At 44.4% G+C, this 18,617-nt stretch overlaps 1 protein-coding gene across 2 annotated transcripts in view; it reads left to right on the plus strand.

The window, feature by feature from the left end:
• C8B (complement C8 beta chain) overlaps positions 1–14,716 on the plus strand; it is a 43,421-nt gene extending 28,705 nt beyond the window's left edge. Inside the window, exons 9-12 of one of the 2 annotated variants that reach the window (XM_061411804.1) lie at positions 158–321; positions 8,333–8,486; positions 10,847–10,915; positions 11,369–11,670. In XM_061411804.1, coding sequence (XP_061267788.1) covers positions 158–321; positions 8,333–8,486; positions 10,847–10,915; positions 11,369–11,655 — 674 coding nt within the window. In that variant the 3' untranslated portion in view covers positions 11,656–11,670. Of the gene's footprint in view, positions 1–157; positions 322–8,332; positions 8,487–10,846; positions 10,916–11,368; positions 11,671–14,160 lie in introns of those variants that run through there. The other variant, XM_061411805.1, reaches the window with a different exon arrangement.
• Positions 14,717–18,617: the final 3,901 nt, after the last annotated feature.

An 18,617-nucleotide genomic window follows, 5' to 3' on the forward strand; every position in this document is an offset into this window, starting at 1 on the left:
CACTGTGACTCCCTTGCTGGCAGGGATGCGTATTGTCCCACTTACATCTCCAGGTGACCTCCCTGAACATAGTCACCAGGTTGTCAGGTGGGTTGCAGCAAATTTCAAGGTGTGAAAATGGATCCCCTGACATGCCAGGGCTCCGTATCCATTCCAGACAGAAACAAGAAAGACAGCATGGTGGAAGACTTGGTGGTCCTTGTGCGAGGAGGAGCGAGTGAGTATGTCACTGCCCTGGCATACAGAGAGCTGCCAACAGCGGACCTGATGCAGGAATGGGGAGATGCAGTTCAGTACAATCCGGACATCATCAAAGTTAAGGTACACGCACCCACCCCACCCATCCTTTCCTCTATTCAGAAAACAGCTTCTGAAGGGTTTCCCCGAGCCAGGGTATAGAATACAGAGCTCAGTAAGACACAAGCCCTAACCTTGAGATAGATACCTTATAGTAGAAAATGTATCCAGAGTGAACTGATTGTAATACGCTGCGCAACACCAGCTACAGACCCCTCACTCCCTCTCACTTGGGCTCCCAAGTTGCTCAAGTAAGTTAACCATCAGCTTCTAATTCCAGGCTTCTTAAATCAATATTGTTTGCAGTTTATTGGGGAATCCCTCACTTAGTTCTTTGTTCATTTAAACATTCATTCCTGCGACCAACAAGTCATTGCTAAGTTCCTGTGATGTGATGGGAACTGAGGCACTGGAGGAGAACAGAGGAGGGTGCGAGGATGAAAAATGTAGTCTGTGCTGAACAGTAAGATCCATGGATGCATTACTGTTTTACAGGACAGCATAATACATAATGGTAATCACCAACATGTTTTGGGCACCTACCATGTTCATGATACTCTGCCAAGGACTTTGGGAATGTTATTTCATCTAATTCTTAATAGCCTGCAAATTTAGTATGCTTATCTCCATTTTATGGCTGATAAAAAATCAAGGTCACAGAGGTTTCATCCGTCTGTGACTGCTCAAAAGTCCAGACCTGAAAAGTTGACCTCTTCCCTCCCCTCCAAATTTTCCTGTGGGTTTGGTAAATAGAAAATAATGATCCCAACCACCTGTCACCCAAACAATGGCAGTTTTACAACCTTAAACTAAAAAGACGTTAGCTAGAGCAGTGCTGTCATACACATCAGCAGGGTTGGTCCTTGCCTGTGGGTACTTCAGCACGGTGTCCATGTCACATCTTACACTGCCCTCTTCTTGCCATTGTCTGTACAATTATTGATGGTCCAGCATTCACCCTCTGGAGATTTACTCTTACAGCCAAGGAGAGGAGTTAAGGGACTGGAGCTCTGATGAGAGGCTGTGCAGTTCCCGAACTTGGCAGTTTTCCAGTGTCTTTGTTTATATGTCAATTGCATGGTTGCTGCAGAACAAGAAGGCTGCCTTTCAAATCCTTTCCTCTGCCACGTATTCAGTAGTTACACTTAGGGTTTAGTCGCTGGCAGGCATCGAGAAAGGTAAAGTGAGCCATAGCTTGCAGGCGGCTCTAGAGAAATCTGGGATGGGCTAATGACGTGGTGACATTGGTTGGTATCACAAACAAGCATGGGAGAGAAGAGAGTTCATGGAAAAATAGACCCCTGGTCTTTACCTTTTACTGATATCTTACCTGAATTTTGTTTTAAACTTAAAATTAATGGATTGCTCTGGTTACCTATCCATTTAGGTTGGAAGTGCCGTCATGGGCATTGGGAATGTCAAGTATCCAGCAGCCTGGGATATGATAAAGGGATGTGTGTTTTGTGTGTTTGTGAGAAAGAGAGAGAGCACATGTTAGCATGCTAAGCATCTCAGACCTGCCACCATCCTCAGAGATGTGGTACTTCACTGATGGCACAGAGGCTTCAAACAGCATGTATGTGATGCCCTGGAAAGTATCGTATCTACTATAAGTATAGTGCTGTGAAGAGTTGTGGGGACTGAAAGGGGAGAGATTAGAAAATCAGAGATGTTTCCAGTAGTGGCGGAGGTGAATTTGTTGAAAGCTTTTGTGCATTTCTCCTATATATCCCTAACTTGAGTTGGAAACATCTATTGTAGTCACAGATTCTTTCTGGCAAGAGAAAACTGTTTATGACTTCGTATTATCTCAAAATAATTCTCTGCACAATCAGTTTACCAGGTAGTTGGAGCAGCAAGTGCTTTCCAAGAGAGTAGAGACCACTCGATAAGGAATTCCTAGACATGGAGTATTGGCCAAGGCTCATGTACATAAACCAGTCTTAAAGATCAATATCTGGAAACACAGTTCCAATAGGAGCCGGGTAGGCAGGAAAGAAGACCAGAGAAGAACCCATTCACATTGTTTACTGGTGAACGTTAGATATAGAGACATGGTGCTTTGTTCAAAGAAGAGGTAGCGAAATCACTGGACATATATAAAGAGGACTTTGAACACAAAAGATTGAGATTATATCCAAGATAAAATAGACAAGCATACATCTAAACATAGAAGTAAATTTTACAATATATTTTCTTTGTGATTATAAGAAAATAAAGAATTTATGAACTAAAAAATAGAAGCCGAGATGTTTAGACACTAATCAGATGAAAAGGGAAATGGCTGAATGTAGGAAGCCAAAAGCACAATAGTAGAATCAAAACCTACATTGGAAACTATAAAGAACAGAATTGACACTGCAGAAAATTGAGTCAGTGATGTGGAAGGTGCTGTAAAAATGTTCCTATAATGCAGAAGCAAAAGACAAAGAGATTAAAACAATGATATAAAAGAAATATGATGGACACAGAGTACAGCAGTGGAAATCTAAAACCCAGAGCATTCTTCCTGAGAAAGATACAGGAGTGAATGTGAAGATGCATTAATCAAGCACATAATAAGGGAAACTTCCCTGAGCTGATAATGCAAAATGAACAGCTCATTGAAAAGCAGGCAAAAGTACTGAAGATAAAACAATACTGAAACACAGCGTGGTGAAATTTTTTACTTTGAGGAACAAATAGATCCTACAGAAATAGAAGTCGTACTGATCTTAGAATTATTCGCAGTGCTAAATGCATAAAGATTGTAGAGTGACAACCATGAAGGAAAAAGCTTGTGTCCCAGTGAAATGGTCTTTAAAGGATGAAAAAATTCCCCAAGACATTCGAAGGAGCCTGGCAATAGAGGATGTCCAAATAATTATGAACTTCAGACAAATAAGGAATATTTTTTTTAGGATAAGCATCTTTGAAATATTTCATGCGACATATTTGGTGGCTCGAATGGTAAAGAATCTGCCTTCAGTGCAGGAGACCTGGGTTCGATCCCTGGATTGGGAAGATCCCCTGGAGAAAGAAATGGTGACCCACTCCAGTGTTCTTGCTTGGGAAATCCCATGGACAGAGGAGCCTGGTGGGCTGCAGTCCATGGCAAAGAGTCAGACATGACTAAGTGACTAACTCTTTTTCACTTCATACTAAAATTTCATTTGTTACTTATCTGAAATTCAAATTTAACTCAGAATACTATATTTGATTGTCAACTTTAGTCACAAAGTCTGTCATCTATGTACATATCCATTGTGGTTGGGGTGGCAAGGTTGTGGTCTGGGGTTCAGGCTGATGGAGACTCCATGGTACAGAACATGGCATGACCAAGTGTAGAAGGGAAAATACAGTGCTGAATGGTTCAAATGAGTCATCAGGAGAGCCTCGGTTATGCCACCGTGAAACAGCCCCAAATTTCAACAACTTAGGCCAGCAAAAGTTTATTGCTCAGTCACATTCATGTCCAAAGTATACTGGTAAAGAGGCTTTTCTGAATATCACTGTGGGATCTGGGCAGTGGAGGTTTTATCTTGTCATGTGCCCCCAATATCATCACAGCTGCTGCTGCTGCTGCTAAGTCGCTTCAGTCGTGTCCAACTCTGTGTGACCGCATAGAGGGCAGCCCACCAGGCTCCCCGTCCCTGGGATTCTCCAGGCAAGAACACTGGAGTGGGTCACCATTTCCTTCTCCAATGCATGAAAGTGAAAAGTGAAAGTGAAGTTGCTCAGTCGTGTCCGACCCTCAGCGACCCCATGGACTACAGCCTTCCAGGCTGTTCTGTCTATGGGATTTTCCAGGCAAGAGTACTGGAGTGGGGTGCCATTGCCTTCTCTGCAATCTCTTCTCTGCCATTGCCATCACAGCAATGGTAAGGGAATGGGAAAATTCACCACACTCTCCTGCCAAAGCTTCAACCTGGAAGGGATGCTCCCTCTGCTTACCTCTCACAGCTCAGAAAAAGTCACGTTGCAAACCTACCCTTAAGGATGGTTCAGGGAAAAGCAATCCTGCCAAGTGCCCAGAAGGAAAAGAAGCTGATACATTTGGTAAACAGTGATAATGACCATTACACTTTACTGAAGCAATTTATTCAAAGATTCTCTAAAAGCAGGTTACTCTGATTAACAGAAGGTTTAAAATGTAGATGCTGTGGTAGCAAGAATCAGTAAGATATTTCGGACTTAGACTGTCAGATCTCACTTGAAATAATAAATTCTGAATTTCAAATAAGGAAACCCACAAATATTATTAAGTGGAAGATAACACAACAACAAAATAATTTGCCACATGTGAAATCTTTCATGTGTAAGGAATGATATTGTTTATAAGAAAAATATCTCAAAAAAATAGAAAACTCTCAGAAGAACTCAGATGATAAATAAGCAAAATTTTAACTTCTCAGCAATAAAAATGAAAATTAAAGTAACAATACAAAGTATCTTTTGCCTATCAGATTAATGATGATTAAAAATCTTTAATACTCAACCTTATTGGGAGCAATGGGATGGAAACTTTTATATTATGAAATAGGACTATAAAATGGTACATCCCTTTAGGAAAAGAATTTAACTGTATATATCCAAGACATTAACAATGTTTACAGTGTTTGATCCAATAACCCTAAATGCAAAAATTGTCTGTAGAAATCATTTTAAAAATTGGTAAAGATGTATCTATAAAGACCCGCCTGATTTTATGCTGCTGTAGTCTCACTTTATCTGAAGTTTTGCTTTCTGAGGTTCAGTTACTCATGGTCAACCATGATCTGAAAATATTAAATGGAAAACTCTAGAAAGAAGCAATTTTTCAGTTTTTCATTGCAAGCCATTCTGACTAGTGGGATGAAATCTTGCACTGTCCCACTGCATCCCCACCTGGGATCCCTAGCCATCAGCACCATCTGCTCCTGACATCCAACCCCTGACATGATCATGGTTCAGTAACCCAGGACCACCGAAGCAGGTGAACTTTCTGATGACACATAAACAGTAGCCTGACACTATGTCGTAATGCCTCCGTCATTCACTCACTTCACCTGATCACGTTAGCACGTTATGATCTCATGTCATCACAAGTACAAGAAGGGTAATACAGTACAATCAGATATTTTGAGAGACAGAGAGCACGTTCACACGACTTTTATTACAGTGTATTGTTATAATTGTTCTACTTTTAGTTCCCATTGTTAATCTCTCATCATGCTTAGTTCATAAATTAAATTAATCGTAGTATATGGGTATAGGAAAAGACATAGTATATGTTGAGTTTGGTGCTCTTCCTGGTTTTGGGCAGTCATCAAGGGTCTTGGAATGTATCCTGACTGATAAGGGAGGACAACCATATTTGTAGTAGCAAAGGAAACATAAAAGTGGAAGCCACCTAAAGATTCAATAACAGAGTATAGTTGAATACATTGTAGTCCACCAGGACAACAGGATACCCTGTAGTCATGAAAATCATTTTATCAAGGATTATTGAATAGCATAGGAAAATGTTCATAATATGACATTAAGTGAAAAAAGTGGAATGTAAACATGTGCTTTTCTTATGCCATCAATTTGGTATAAGTATCTGTCCATCTACCCTTCCAAAAATATATTCTAAAAGGGCACAAATCACAATGGTAACAGTTCCTATCTGCTGCTGCTTACCGAGTGTTACTCTGGTAAATTTCTTTAAGTTTTCTGTGCCTCAGCTTTGCCATCTATAAAACGGGGATACAGAAGTTTACCTGACTCCTAAGATTGTTGTGAAGATTAAGTTAGATCACATATGTTTTTAGTTCAGCAGCTAATGAATGCGGGCTATGGCAATAATCAAGAATGCCAATCACCAGGGTCCATCATAGACACCTGCAGGGAGTTTTATAGACCGTGCCTGCCTGGCGTGCTGCAGTTAAGGGGGTGCAAAGGGCTGGACATAACTTAGCGACTGAACAACCACCACCGTCTCTGTGCAGCAATGTAATCAGTCAATCAAGTTTTCACTAGTGCGGGTGTGCTAAGAAACCAGTGATCAATGTGAGTAGTTAGGATTGGGTGTCTGGGGGAGAGATGTAGAAGGAAGGAGGAGGAAGGGAGGAAGGAAGAAGAGGACAAAAGAGAGAAAGACAGGAAAAAGGAACCAGCAAACCAAAAAAAAAGACAAGTGAGCCGCATTAAGTTAGGAAGGAAACTGTGGAGGGAATCTTAGGAATTGCTGCCAAGTTGCAAGGCAGACTGTCCTGGAGAACCCTGGGATAGAGGTTGGAAAGGAGAATAATCACCATTTTTTCACCAGTTTTCATGAACTAGTAGGAGAAGCACAGATTTGGGATTAGAGTCCTGGCACCCCTATTCAATGAGTTCTTCAACTTAAGCTCACCTGAAATGGCGCTGGTAATTGCTCCCGTGCGAGGATGAAGGAGGATCATAGCACAGCCCCTGGCACACGGTGCCACTGACTTTATCTCCTGAAGCAGATCTCAGAACTAGTAGGAAAATGCCTGGTCGGTTAAAAGCAGGTTAAAGGCAGCCTTTCGAGGTGCTCTGGCAGGGAGAGCAGGCTGTTGGAGGAGCTCATTGTGGGTGTACAGCAACCCCCTATGTACCCCCACCTACCCACCATGTGTGGCCAGAAGCTGGACCATTCTGCAAACAGCCTCTGGATCAATTCATTGACCACAAAACGGTGAGACAATGGGACCACCAAGGGGCCTTGCTTTGCCCACTGGAGAGAAGGTCAGCATCAGATGCATTAAGAAATGGAAGCAATTTTCTTCCCACTGGAGGCTTCTATTAGGCATGATTGCCTGTGTTTAGACAGACCCTAAACTCTCCAGGGCCGGATTAGTGCAGGATCACAAACAAAATCTGGCGAGGAACCTGACCCTGGAGCTGAAACTCTGAGCCAAGAGGCTCTGAACATGTTTAACTACCTCTTTGGACTTTGCCTCTGTCTTTTCCAAGGCCACAAACACCCCCACATCCATCTGTGGCCTCCTGCTCTCAGACACTGCCATGCCCACTGAGAGCATCTTTCTCTCTGCTTGCCACACCCTGGCCTCCATGCCAGCTGCTGTTACCCTAATGAGGCCTCCCATTCCCTTTTCATTCTTCTACCCAGTCTTATTAGCCACTCTCATTAAGCTTGGGGCTGTTAACCCTCGAGACACAGCTGAGCAGTATATAGGTCTGATCTTCAGGAGCTTACAGTCTATTTAGAGATGAAGGAAAAGGGACTTCAGCCCAAAACATTGACCACAAGGGAGAAAAGAGGTAGAATTTGTATTGGATGAGTAGTGTAGACAGTATGCTGAGCATTTCATAGTAGGAAGGTGTTCTGGAAGCTTTAGAGCTCAGGGGAAGTTTCCCTAATTGTGGCTCTTGCATGACATGAAGGATTTTCACAGGTTTGGGGTGGGAGGTATTGCTGAAACAGGGCTCCTATAATACTTCCAAAGAGCAGCTTGCAAATCACCTCCCCTCTCCCACCGAAGAGAGATTAACAAACTCCTCTCTACCCTGGTTACTGTCCTGCAATTGGAGAAGGAAATGGCAACCCACTCTAATATTCTTGCCTGGAAAATCCCACGGACGGAGGAGCCTGGCTGGCTACAGTCCATGAGGTTGCAAAGAGTCGGACATGATTGAGTGACTTCATTTTCCTCTCTACCCATTACAAGTTACCACTGTTACCTGTAACCACTGTTCTGTAAGTATCCATTAGTACAACTGTCTGTATCTCTAGATTCTGAGTTCTGGGGGAGTGAAGTGGGGATTTTATCTTATTCCTTACTATGCTTCTTGCCTGGCACTTGGAAGGTATTCAGCAAGTGTTTGTTGACCTGAACTTGAATGGGCTTGTTTGTGGCTATTGGGTGGGATGGGAAAGAGAAAGGATGGGGTGTCCATCTGTGTGCTGTACCGTCCATCCAGTTCCATATGAATCCACTGTGATCTGCATGCACCAAACCTGCCCATTCCTATGGAGCCTTACTTTGGGCTTTTGTTACTATATGACCAATGTATTCTGTTGAAATCAATGCCTTTGCTCCTTTCCCAGGTAATGCCTCTGTATGAACTGGTGACAGCCACAGACTTTGCCTATTCCAGCACAGTGAAGCAGAACATGAAGAAGGCCCTGGAGGAGTTCCAGAAGGAAGTCGACTCCTGCCAGTGTGCTCCCTGCCAGGGGAACGGAGTCCCTGTCCTGAAAGGTACCGTTTCCAGTGTCGTTTGTGGAAGCTACCACCTGGATGGGCTGGTTCTGGGGCCAGATCACGTTGTCAATCCACACAGCCTCCAGAGGTGTGTTTCTAGGTCAAGGTTTGATGTGTATCTCCAGGGCAATTTCTAGGTCTTTCCCCGGTCCTCTGTCTCAAGCTCCAGGGACTGTCATAAAGCTCCCTTCTTTGTCTCAGAGGAAAAAAAGATGAGCCCCTGGCCATTTGGAGCCTTTTAAAGCTGAGCTTCTCCACCCTGGTTGGGCATTTGAACCAGTGGGGATCTTTAGAACTACTGATGCTAGAGCCCCAAATGTGATCATCACATGAAACTCTAGGGAAGAGACCCTCATCAGGATGGCTAAACCCTCCCCTCTTCTGGTAGTTCTAATTTGTGGCTGGGGTGTGACTCACCATTGCTGAAGCCCCCACCTTCCTGGAGCACAGTGAGGTGGGGTTGGACTGACGAGGCGCCTGTACTCAGGTGGCACTAATGGCAAGGTGCATGATGCTCCTGTCAAGGTGCGTGTGAGAATCACCCAGGGAGCTTTGCACAGACACAAAGCCCTGGGCCTCAGCCCAAAACAGTGAAAGCCAGTCACTGGGACTGGCCTTTTAAAAAGCCTACCAGATAATTCGGTGTACAGTGAGAGTTGGGCAGCTGTTACACAGCTGAATTCACTAGCAGACAGAATCCATGATTTTGCCAAGCTTTTAGACTAGCAGGAGAGCTAGACTTGACCCAAAGGTTGCATTGAAATGTACCAGTGTTAGGACCAGGTAGTCAGAATGCAGGCAGCTAGAAGAGGCTGCTTGGGCTGTCAGGATACCTAGGTTATAGCCACAAGGGAAAGCATTAAACTGAAGGCAGGGACGAGATGAGACGCTATCGCCTGTAACAGAGAGTGGGGAGGGACTCCTGGTCAGACAAAAGGCCCTCCCCGGGCCGAGCAGGGGAAACCCCTCCTGCATATCCTGACCAATACATGGTGAGACAATTGGAGGATGGGGAGGTGGCAGCATGGATGGGCCACGAGAACTTCATTGCTAACTTGAGGGTCACATCCGGGGTCACCGCAGTGGGCAGAGCAAACATGAGCAGGGCTGGGGCCTGGGGTCATCTGCTCTTGTTTTGATGGGCTGAGGAAGAGTCCCATCCAGCATAATGCTGAAACAGGGTGCCAAGAGCACCTGGGTATGGCAGATCCCAGCCTAGGGAACCAACCGGCAGAACTCATGTGGATAGAGTGAGCTCAACAGAGGGGACACGAGAGGAGATCTGTTCTCGGGGAGAAAGATCCCACCTGCTCAGCTGAGATGGATGGATATGTATCTCTCTTCTCAGAGGGGATGGAGATGAGCAAAGCAGGCATAAGTGACAGCCTAAGGATGGAGAGTTCTCCTTCAGGAACAGGACCTGTAAGTGAGGGTCAGTTCAGCAGGAAGTAGGATCCATTCACCTGCTCCAGATTTTGATCTAGGGTTGCTGAAATCCTCCTTGCCTTGTGTGTAATTTGGACCTAGAGACTGGGACTCCCTGGAGGCTCTACTTTGGAGGTGAGGGAGAAAAGGAAGCCAGAGGCTGAAAGGGCCTTACCTGTAAAGGACAGTCCTGTAAAAAGAGTTCATGTGGTTGATGTGAGAGAAGCTCCAGGGTGACATGTGACAGATTAACATAAAGAATAATTTCTAAAATGTCAGAACCGGCCAAAGGGAACATAAATGTGAAAAGTGAAAGAAAGTGAAAGTCGCTCAGTCGTGTCCCACTCTTTGCAACCCCATGGACTATACAGTCCATACGATTCTCCAGGCCAGAATACTGGAGTGGGTAGCCTTTCCCTTCTCCAGGGGATCTTCCCAACCCAGGGACTGAACCCAGGTCTCCTGCATTGCAGGTGGATTCTTTACCAGCTGAGCCACCAGGGAAGCCCAAGGTAGCATGAGACATCCAAGAGTAGTGAGTTCTTCATCACTAGAGGTGTTCAAGCAGAGACAAGGAAATTACTTGATGTGAAATTGAGCACCAGTGACCACTGGCCCCAATGACCTCAGTAATGTATCTTCTGACCCCCAAAATCCATAAGTTTAGGTCAAAGGTCAGCTAATGGGTAATTTTTCTCAGTAGCTCTACATCATTTTCTGTGGTGGAATAAACACCCTTTCATGAGGTGTTTATTCCTTCAAGAAAGGAGTGGGTATTCTTGGCACTGAACCTTCTTATTTCAAACCATTCAGTTAAACGTTTGTCCTATTTTAACCTAATGGAAAAGCTGTGAAGTGGAGGGAGGGTTGAACTCCAGGAGCTCTGTGTTTCACATGGTGTGATTCATGTTTTCTCTGCCTTCTCTTCTCAGGAACACGCTGTGAGTGCATCTGTCCCGCTGGATTCCAAGGCTCGGCCTGTGAGGTCACACACCGGAAAAGTAAGGAGTCTGTGAGGGTGGGTTGGGAAAGGAAAGTCTAGGGAAGTCCAGAAAATAATTCAAAAGAGTAAGAGCAAAGTCAAGGCATGGACTAGGGAACTGGACACTATGAACTTGTGATCCATCTTTTTTTTTTAAGCTTTATTTCTTTATTGTTTTGGCTGCGCCAGGTCTTCACTGATGTGAGTACAAGCTTTCTCTAGTTGCAAGGAGCTGGGCTTATTCTTTATTGCGGTGTGCGGGCTTCTCATTGTGATAGCTTCTTTTCTTGTGGAGCTTGGGCTCTCGCAAAGAGTGGGCTTCAGTAGTTGCAACATTCAGGCTCAGTAGTTGCAGCGCCTGGGCTCTAGAACTCGGGCTCAGTAGTCGTGGCGCCTGGGCTTAGTGGTCTTGCTGCATGTGGGATCTTACTGGACCGACCGAGGCTTGAACCCATGTCCCCTGCATTGGCAGGTGGATTCTTAATCACTGGACCCCCAGGGAAGCCCTTGAGATCCATCTTGACTCCTGACTTAATATTTTCACAACTGAGAGTACTCCATGTTACAAGACTGCTAATGTATGGCAGCCACAAGTCATCTCTTCAAATCATTCTGGAATGTTTATCTTTTTTTTTTTTAAATGTAGTGAACTCCTTGGAGAAGGCAATGGCACCCCACTCCAGTACTCTTGCCTGGAAAATCCCATGGACGGAGGAGCCTGGTCCATGGGGTCTCGAAGGGTTGGATATGACTGAGTGACTTCCCTTTCACTTTTCACTTTCCTGCACTGGAGAAGGAAATGGCAACCCACTCCAGTGTTCTTGCCTGGAGAATCCCAGGGATGGGGGAGCCTGGTGGGCTGCCGTCTATGGGATCACAGAGTCAGACATGACTGAAGTGACTTAGCAAAGTGAACTCCTATTCAACCCTCAAAATCCAACACAGATGCCCTTTCTTCTATAAAAATTATTCTAACCAAGTAGAATTAATTTCTACTGTGGGATCCCACAGGACTTCGAACATGTGTTTATTATATCTCTTAGCACATTCTATTTTGGGTTGTGTGTGTCTCCCTCCCTGTCTGTGAGTAGGGATCATGTCCTGTTTATACCTCTGAGTCCTCAGGTTCCCACACAGTTACTGCTGTTTAATTAACAACTGAAAGACTGGATTACCATTTTTTTAGCCAGTTTATTATCTAAGAATTCTTCACACCGCCTATCCCCCACCCCCACCTGTTTCTTTTCCTTTCTGTGCATTTTTGGTGATACCATTAAAAAAGGAAATGGCATATCCAATAAAAACACCAAACATATATTAAATTCTCCACTAGGAAGATCTCCTGGAAGAGGAAATGGCAGTGCAGTCTAGTATTCTTGCCTAGTCCACAGGGTCGCTAAGAGTCAGATATGACAACAACTGAGCGTGCACGTGCACACACACACACACACACACACACACACACACACACCATTTGGTAGCCGACAACTTGGTGAGGGCTTTGACTCAGCATGGATTCAAATTCCATCTCATCATTTAATAGCAAATTACTTGACCTCTTTGTGCCTTGATTTCCTCATTTTTAAAATGGAGATGATGATATTAACACATCATTGACCAGAGATGTATTGGGTTGACCACAAAGTTCTTTCACATTTTTCTATAAGAACATGTGGAACAATTTGAACAAAGTTTTTGGTCAACCCAATATTAATGCTTCCCTGATGGCTCAGTGGTAAAGAATCTGCCTGCAGTGCAGGAGACACAAGAGACATGGGTTTGAGCCCTGGGTCAGGAAGCTCCCCTGAAGGAGGAAATGGCAACCTACTCCAGTATTCTTGCCTGGATAATCCCTTAGACAGAGGAGCCTGGTAGGCTACAGTCCATCGGGTCAGACATGACTGAACGACTGAGCATGCATGCATGTACACGTATGCAATATTAATGTCACATGTGTTAGTTTCTGCAAAAATCCCCTGGTCAATAATGTGTTAACTATCTCAAAGAGTTGTCTTGAGTCTCTCTTGAGACATAAAAAGCACTTGGAAGGATGCCTAACCCATCAGAAGAGCAAAATAAATATTTGTTCTGGAGCAAAATATATAGTTAATTTTTATTTCACGTATATTAAATCCTTTCATCCTCTCAATAACCTCATGAAGTAGATACTGCCAATACCCCCATTTTATAGATGAAGAATCTGAGGTTCAGTGGGCGCCTAATTAACTTGCCCACATAGTAGATATAGGGACCCAGTTTCAGGTCCAGTGAGCTTGTCTCTGTTGCCTTTGATCTTGGTGCCTGCTCTGCCCTCCTCCCCAGTAAAGGGATCAGGGGTTTCTTCACCCCCTCTCCTGCTATATCTCAACCAGACCCCTGACAGTGATCTGTCCAGTAAGAGTATAATGACAAAAATCACAGGATTTCCACTGGTTGGAGGAGACCTTAGAAATCTCCTTCTCCTGGTATCTCATGTTACCAATGGTGAGGCTCAGGGATATTAAATAATATGCCCAGAACTACACTGCAAGTTAGAGGCTCAGCCATGTGCATATCCATCATGGCTAATGTAATTGACTATTTTCCAGTCTCATCAACAACCAGAAATCCTAAAGGGAAAGGCAAATGTCAGGGAGGAGTGAGCACGGTGTTATCACTTCATTGAAAGCACTCAACGACCACTGTGGATAACAGAGCTCCCGTTTGATATGCTGAGAAGAAGTTAACTATCTGGCATTGTATACCTTGGAAGTGTCTAAGCTAGAAACCATTTATTCCACTAATATGGACTCAGGGATTCCTATGTGCCAGTTTAGGTGCTGGAGTTCATTCAGTGGTGGGAAAATCAGATATAATTCCTCTCACCATGGAGACTGCTCTTTAGAAAGACCAACATCATTTGAATCGTCTGTTTCTACTCTAAGGGCTACAAAATGCTCTGAGAGCTTAAAATATGAAATATTGATGAGTTAGGAATCAGGAAAGGTTTCCCTGCAGAAATAACACTTAAACTGAGATCTGAAGGATGAATAGGATTGACCAGAGGAACAGAGGGTATTCGGGGCCAGGAGAACAGCATGTGCAGGGCCCTGTGGTTCAAAGGAGCATAGTGAGTCAGTGGCCTGAAAGAAGGACAGTAGACTGGAGTGGGGAGATCAGAGATTCAGATTCCCAGTGCCCTAGGGTTTATACACCTCACCCCTCCTGTAGGGCACTAGTGTATAATAAAGGCTAATTAACATTCATTGACCTTCTTTCTTATAGATGTCCCCATTGATGGGAAGTGGAATTGCTGGTCAAACTGGTCTCCGTGTTCTGGAGGACATAAAACAAGACAAAGGCAGTGCACCAATCCACCTCCTGGAAATGGGGGCAACCCCTGCTCAGGTCCTGCTTCAGAAACACTTAACTGTTAAGGAAGGAAAAGCATTTAGCAGGTGATGCTCCTGTGGGTTCAACGCAGCGTAAGTGCTGAGCCCTTAGAAATCAAGTCAGCTCAGCCCCACACCTGCTCCCATTTGGAGCTGGCCCATGGGTGGAGGGCTGTGCAATTCAGAATGTTTAAAATAAAGATATTATTTGTCAAGTGCACATCAATTTGAACAAATAGTAAGTTAAACAGTAATTAGGGTCTCCTGAAAGGCTTAACCATCCTGATAATCTTCACTTTGCTCATCTCAGCAATTTTATCTTACTCACATTTACTATCAGCTGGGATTGTGTTGGAAGTTGTCTACGTGAAAGTCCCACTATCCACCAGTGACCTGCAGTAGGTTCCCAATGATGGATCCTTGAATAGATATTAAACTGCTCCTATCCTGAGGACATACTGTCTCATTCATCATGTCAGTTGGCAATTCAGGTTTATTGAATGATTAGTATGTGCCAGCCATGGTGCTCAGTGCATTTATTCATTCATTCCATCCTCAAGACCTTATAAGGTGGATACTTTATTAGCCCTATTAAACAGTAGGATGGAGAAGGCAATGGCACCCCACTCCAGCACTCTTGCCTGGAAAATCCCATGGATGGAGGAGCCTGGTGGGCTATAGTCCATGGGGTCACAAAGAGTCAGACATGACTGAGCGACTTTGCTTTCACTTTTCACTTTCATGCATTGGAGAAGGAAATGGCAACCCACTCCAGTGTTCTTGACTGGAGAATCCCAGGGACGGGGGAGCCTGGTGGGCTGCCGTCTATGAGGTCACATAGAGTCAGATATGATTGAAGTGACTTAGCAGCAGCAGCAGCAAACAGCAGGAGAGCCAGCTTAGAAGAGTTCAGTTACTTCTCCAAGGTTATACAGTTAGGGAGTCGGGGAGCTGGACTGCAAACCTGGGCACTCAGGCTCCAGAGTTTTAAACTCTTAACAGTGATGCTCCCCTCCTCTCTGTATTGGACATTGGCTTAACAAAGAATTTTTTATGAAATGTAGAAGAAGGTGCTGTGTGTGTGTGTGAGTGATTGACAAATCCCCACCCACTGCATCCCAAAGAGCATGGATCCAGGTTCCTCCGCTCCTTTTGATGCTGAGCACAGGAAGTAAGTGTGTGTTCTGGGGCAGAGCTGAGTTGTTGTGACATGAGTGGGTACCCAGAGAAGATGCTGAACAAGAGACAAGAACAAGGGAAATTCATCACTGAATGAGAGACAGTTTATAAAGAAAGAAAAAAAGAGAGGTTGTGGTGGTTGGAAGAGGAAACACATTAGGAAATGTTCAAGCTGATGGCCGTGGAGTGATGGGCAGTGTAAACCTTCTGTGCCTCTGTACGCTGTAGTCTGCTCACTCATGCTTTTGTGAAAATCTCATTTGGGAAGGGAAGTACTTAAAGATGAGAATAAGAATACAGTTGATCTTTAGGTTACTAAGCACCAAAATATTTTTATTTTTTAGACTGAGTCAAGTGATCATTTAAGCTTTGTTGTTCTCTTTCATTCCATCTCATTAGAACATCCGTTAATATTTCTTTGCTCTCAGGCACTTCCTGTTGGATTGCATAACATCATGTGAATTTGTTGAAATCAAACTGGTGGGGGAAAAACAAAACAGTTGATTGAAGGTGAATTGGCTCATCCTGTGTATTTTCAACCAATTTGTTTTCAGCCACGTGATCTGCTGTAAGTTTGCCGCTGGGCTAGGTACTTGGACCTAAGACCATAAATGTCCATGACACCAAAGCACAGGTCCCCAGCACCCACCAATCATGCCGCCTAGCTCTCTGGAATTGAGTCAGTAGAACAATGTAGAAGAAGCCGATCCTTTACTGCTCAGGGCTTGTTGCAGCAAGCATGTCCATTCTGTCTGCCTTCTGCATCCTCACGTCCCCTGCAATTGAACTGACGGGTCCAGGCCCTTGTTTGGCTTAATATTATTGCTTTGCCGTCTGCTGTTATTTCAACAGGCTAATCCAATAATGTTTTATCTCTTTCATTATACCGAGACTGTATAATTTTCTTGTGTTATAATCTATCTTCTTTTAAGATTCCCCAGAGACGGGGAAGAGAGGTTCTGTCTTGGGTTGATGGCAGGCTCCCATGAAGCTGATACAGGGACGTGGAAGGCAACACTGCCAAATTAAATTCTGAATCTCAATCACAGCCACCGCTTCTAATGGGAAATTTGAGTTGATTATGGAGATGACAGCACAGGTTCACGTTTATTGCATTTAGCAGAAATTGTTTATCCTATTAAATACAGTCTTGAAGGAGAGACAATTGAATTGTAGAGCACCGGTGAATACCCGGGTGACGCCCAGGCACAGCTAAACTGTGTAATAATTATATTCTTATTTGTGGGCTGAACTTCCCCTCGTGGCTCTTTTTGCAAACAAATGCATTTAGGAGGAGGCTGAAACAGAATGTAAGAATTAAACAAAATAAATGCAGACTGTGCTTTTGGAAAACCTTGGCAACTGTAGCTCACACCGGCATCCCCATGAAGGAGCTGCAGCATCCGTGGGGCCCGGGGCCAGGCAGGGTGTAGCCTGGCAGTGGTCCTGGACGCTTGATCACAGCCCAGGAGACCTGGAGGTGGGTGGGTTTTGCATCTCAGGGTGTGAATCTCTGAAATGCTGGGGGCTCGGCCATGTGCTTGATGTCAAGACAGGGAGTTCTGTGTCTATACTTCCTCTGTGACCTTGGGATAATAATATAACTTCTGTGGGAATAGAAAGTATTATAATTATTTTCACAATAGTAGTAATAATAATAGCTGCCAATTATAGAGCACTACTCTGTTTATGAAATCTTTTAACCTGCACCATCTCGTTTAATCTTTATTTGAATTTGATGGGGTAGATATTAATACAGTCAGCAGGTGACATGTAGGGAAAGCTTCAAAGGGAAACATGATACTTGCCAGGAACAGGCTGACTATGAAAATCAACATAGATGCTGAGGCTGGGAGAAGAGCATCTCCTGGCAGAGAATCCAAAGGAAAATGGTATTTTTGTTTTAAAGGAGAGGACTCTGGTCTGCTCCCAAGCACATATACAAAAAATCCCACTGGAAAGAGTGGGGCTGGAGCAGAAAGCCCTCAGGACACTTGGCCAGGTCTCCCTGGGGACCTTTGTAATTAGCATTTGTTGGATATATTTTGTTTTACAGGTCGAAGATGTCCTTAATGACAGCTGTCTATTTGCCAGTGTTTCCAGGCTCTGCAGATACTGTATTTAGTTTGTTTGCTGTCTCCTATTCTTTCTGAAGTATCATGTCCCTGAAGCAGAGATAGTGTCTATCTACTGCACTCAAGTGTCCCAAGTACAGGGCCTGGCACAACAGGCAACAATAAGTCATTGTTGCATGAATTCATGAAAAGCAATGTGAGTGGGGCCAAGGGCAGAACCATCCCAGGCCAGGTAGATTCTTTAGTGGATCGGTGGTACATGATGGTGGCATCATAAAATTTGGGGTACTGCAACCTTGAGATAGTGGCATCCGTACAGCACTGACAGGGAGGTGCATCCAGTCAGCTTGGGGGACAGCACTATAGAAGAAGAGTAAAACAAAAGAGGCAGGAAAATTGTTGATGCAGGTCAGGCTGAAAGTACAGTCCTTGTTAGGGGACTTCGGGACACATACTGGGGACCACCAGAAATCTCCAGGGAAACTTTACAGAGGAAGAGAGCTGAAAACTGTCTTCATTGGTGAGGTAAACCTGAGAAGCACATATATATATTGAGGAAGAAACCGAAACTCAAGAGGGTTAAAAAGCCTGCCCAGCATGCGTCAGAGGTAGGAGAGGAATAAAGAAAAACTTAGAAAAAAAAATCCTCCAACATCCTGCCTTCACCTTATTTTCTCCTTTGTGGATTAGTATTAAACCTAGTATGACCACCTAAACCCCACCAGCAGCACGCGGGATAGTACACTTGACACCTTTGAGAACCCCTGTTTATTGGATCTGTCATGAAATCAGATGTTTCTATTTGCTGTCTTCCTCTCTGAGTTGTCTTTCTGGAATGTTAATTCCAATACTGAGGGATGAGGGGTTCAGAAACTCAAGGGTAAGTTTGCTGTGATTCCTTCGTGGGGGGTGGGGGTGGGGGGCTAGGTTGGGGGAGCACCACGACCTCTTGGGCAGAGCTGGAAACAGGCGAACAGAGACGGAGTGAGGCTGTGCTGAGAACTATGTGCCCTGGTGCCACGCTGCTGCTTTTGTATCCTTGCCTGGCTCTGTGACTTCCTAGCTCTGTGGCCTTATACATGTTCCGAGCCCCTCT

This window comes from Bos javanicus, chromosome 3 (assembly GCF_032452875.1).
Source record: "Bos javanicus breed banteng chromosome 3, ARS-OSU_banteng_1.0, whole genome shotgun sequence".
NCBI lineage: Eukaryota > Metazoa > Chordata > Mammalia > Artiodactyla > Bovidae > Bos > Bos javanicus.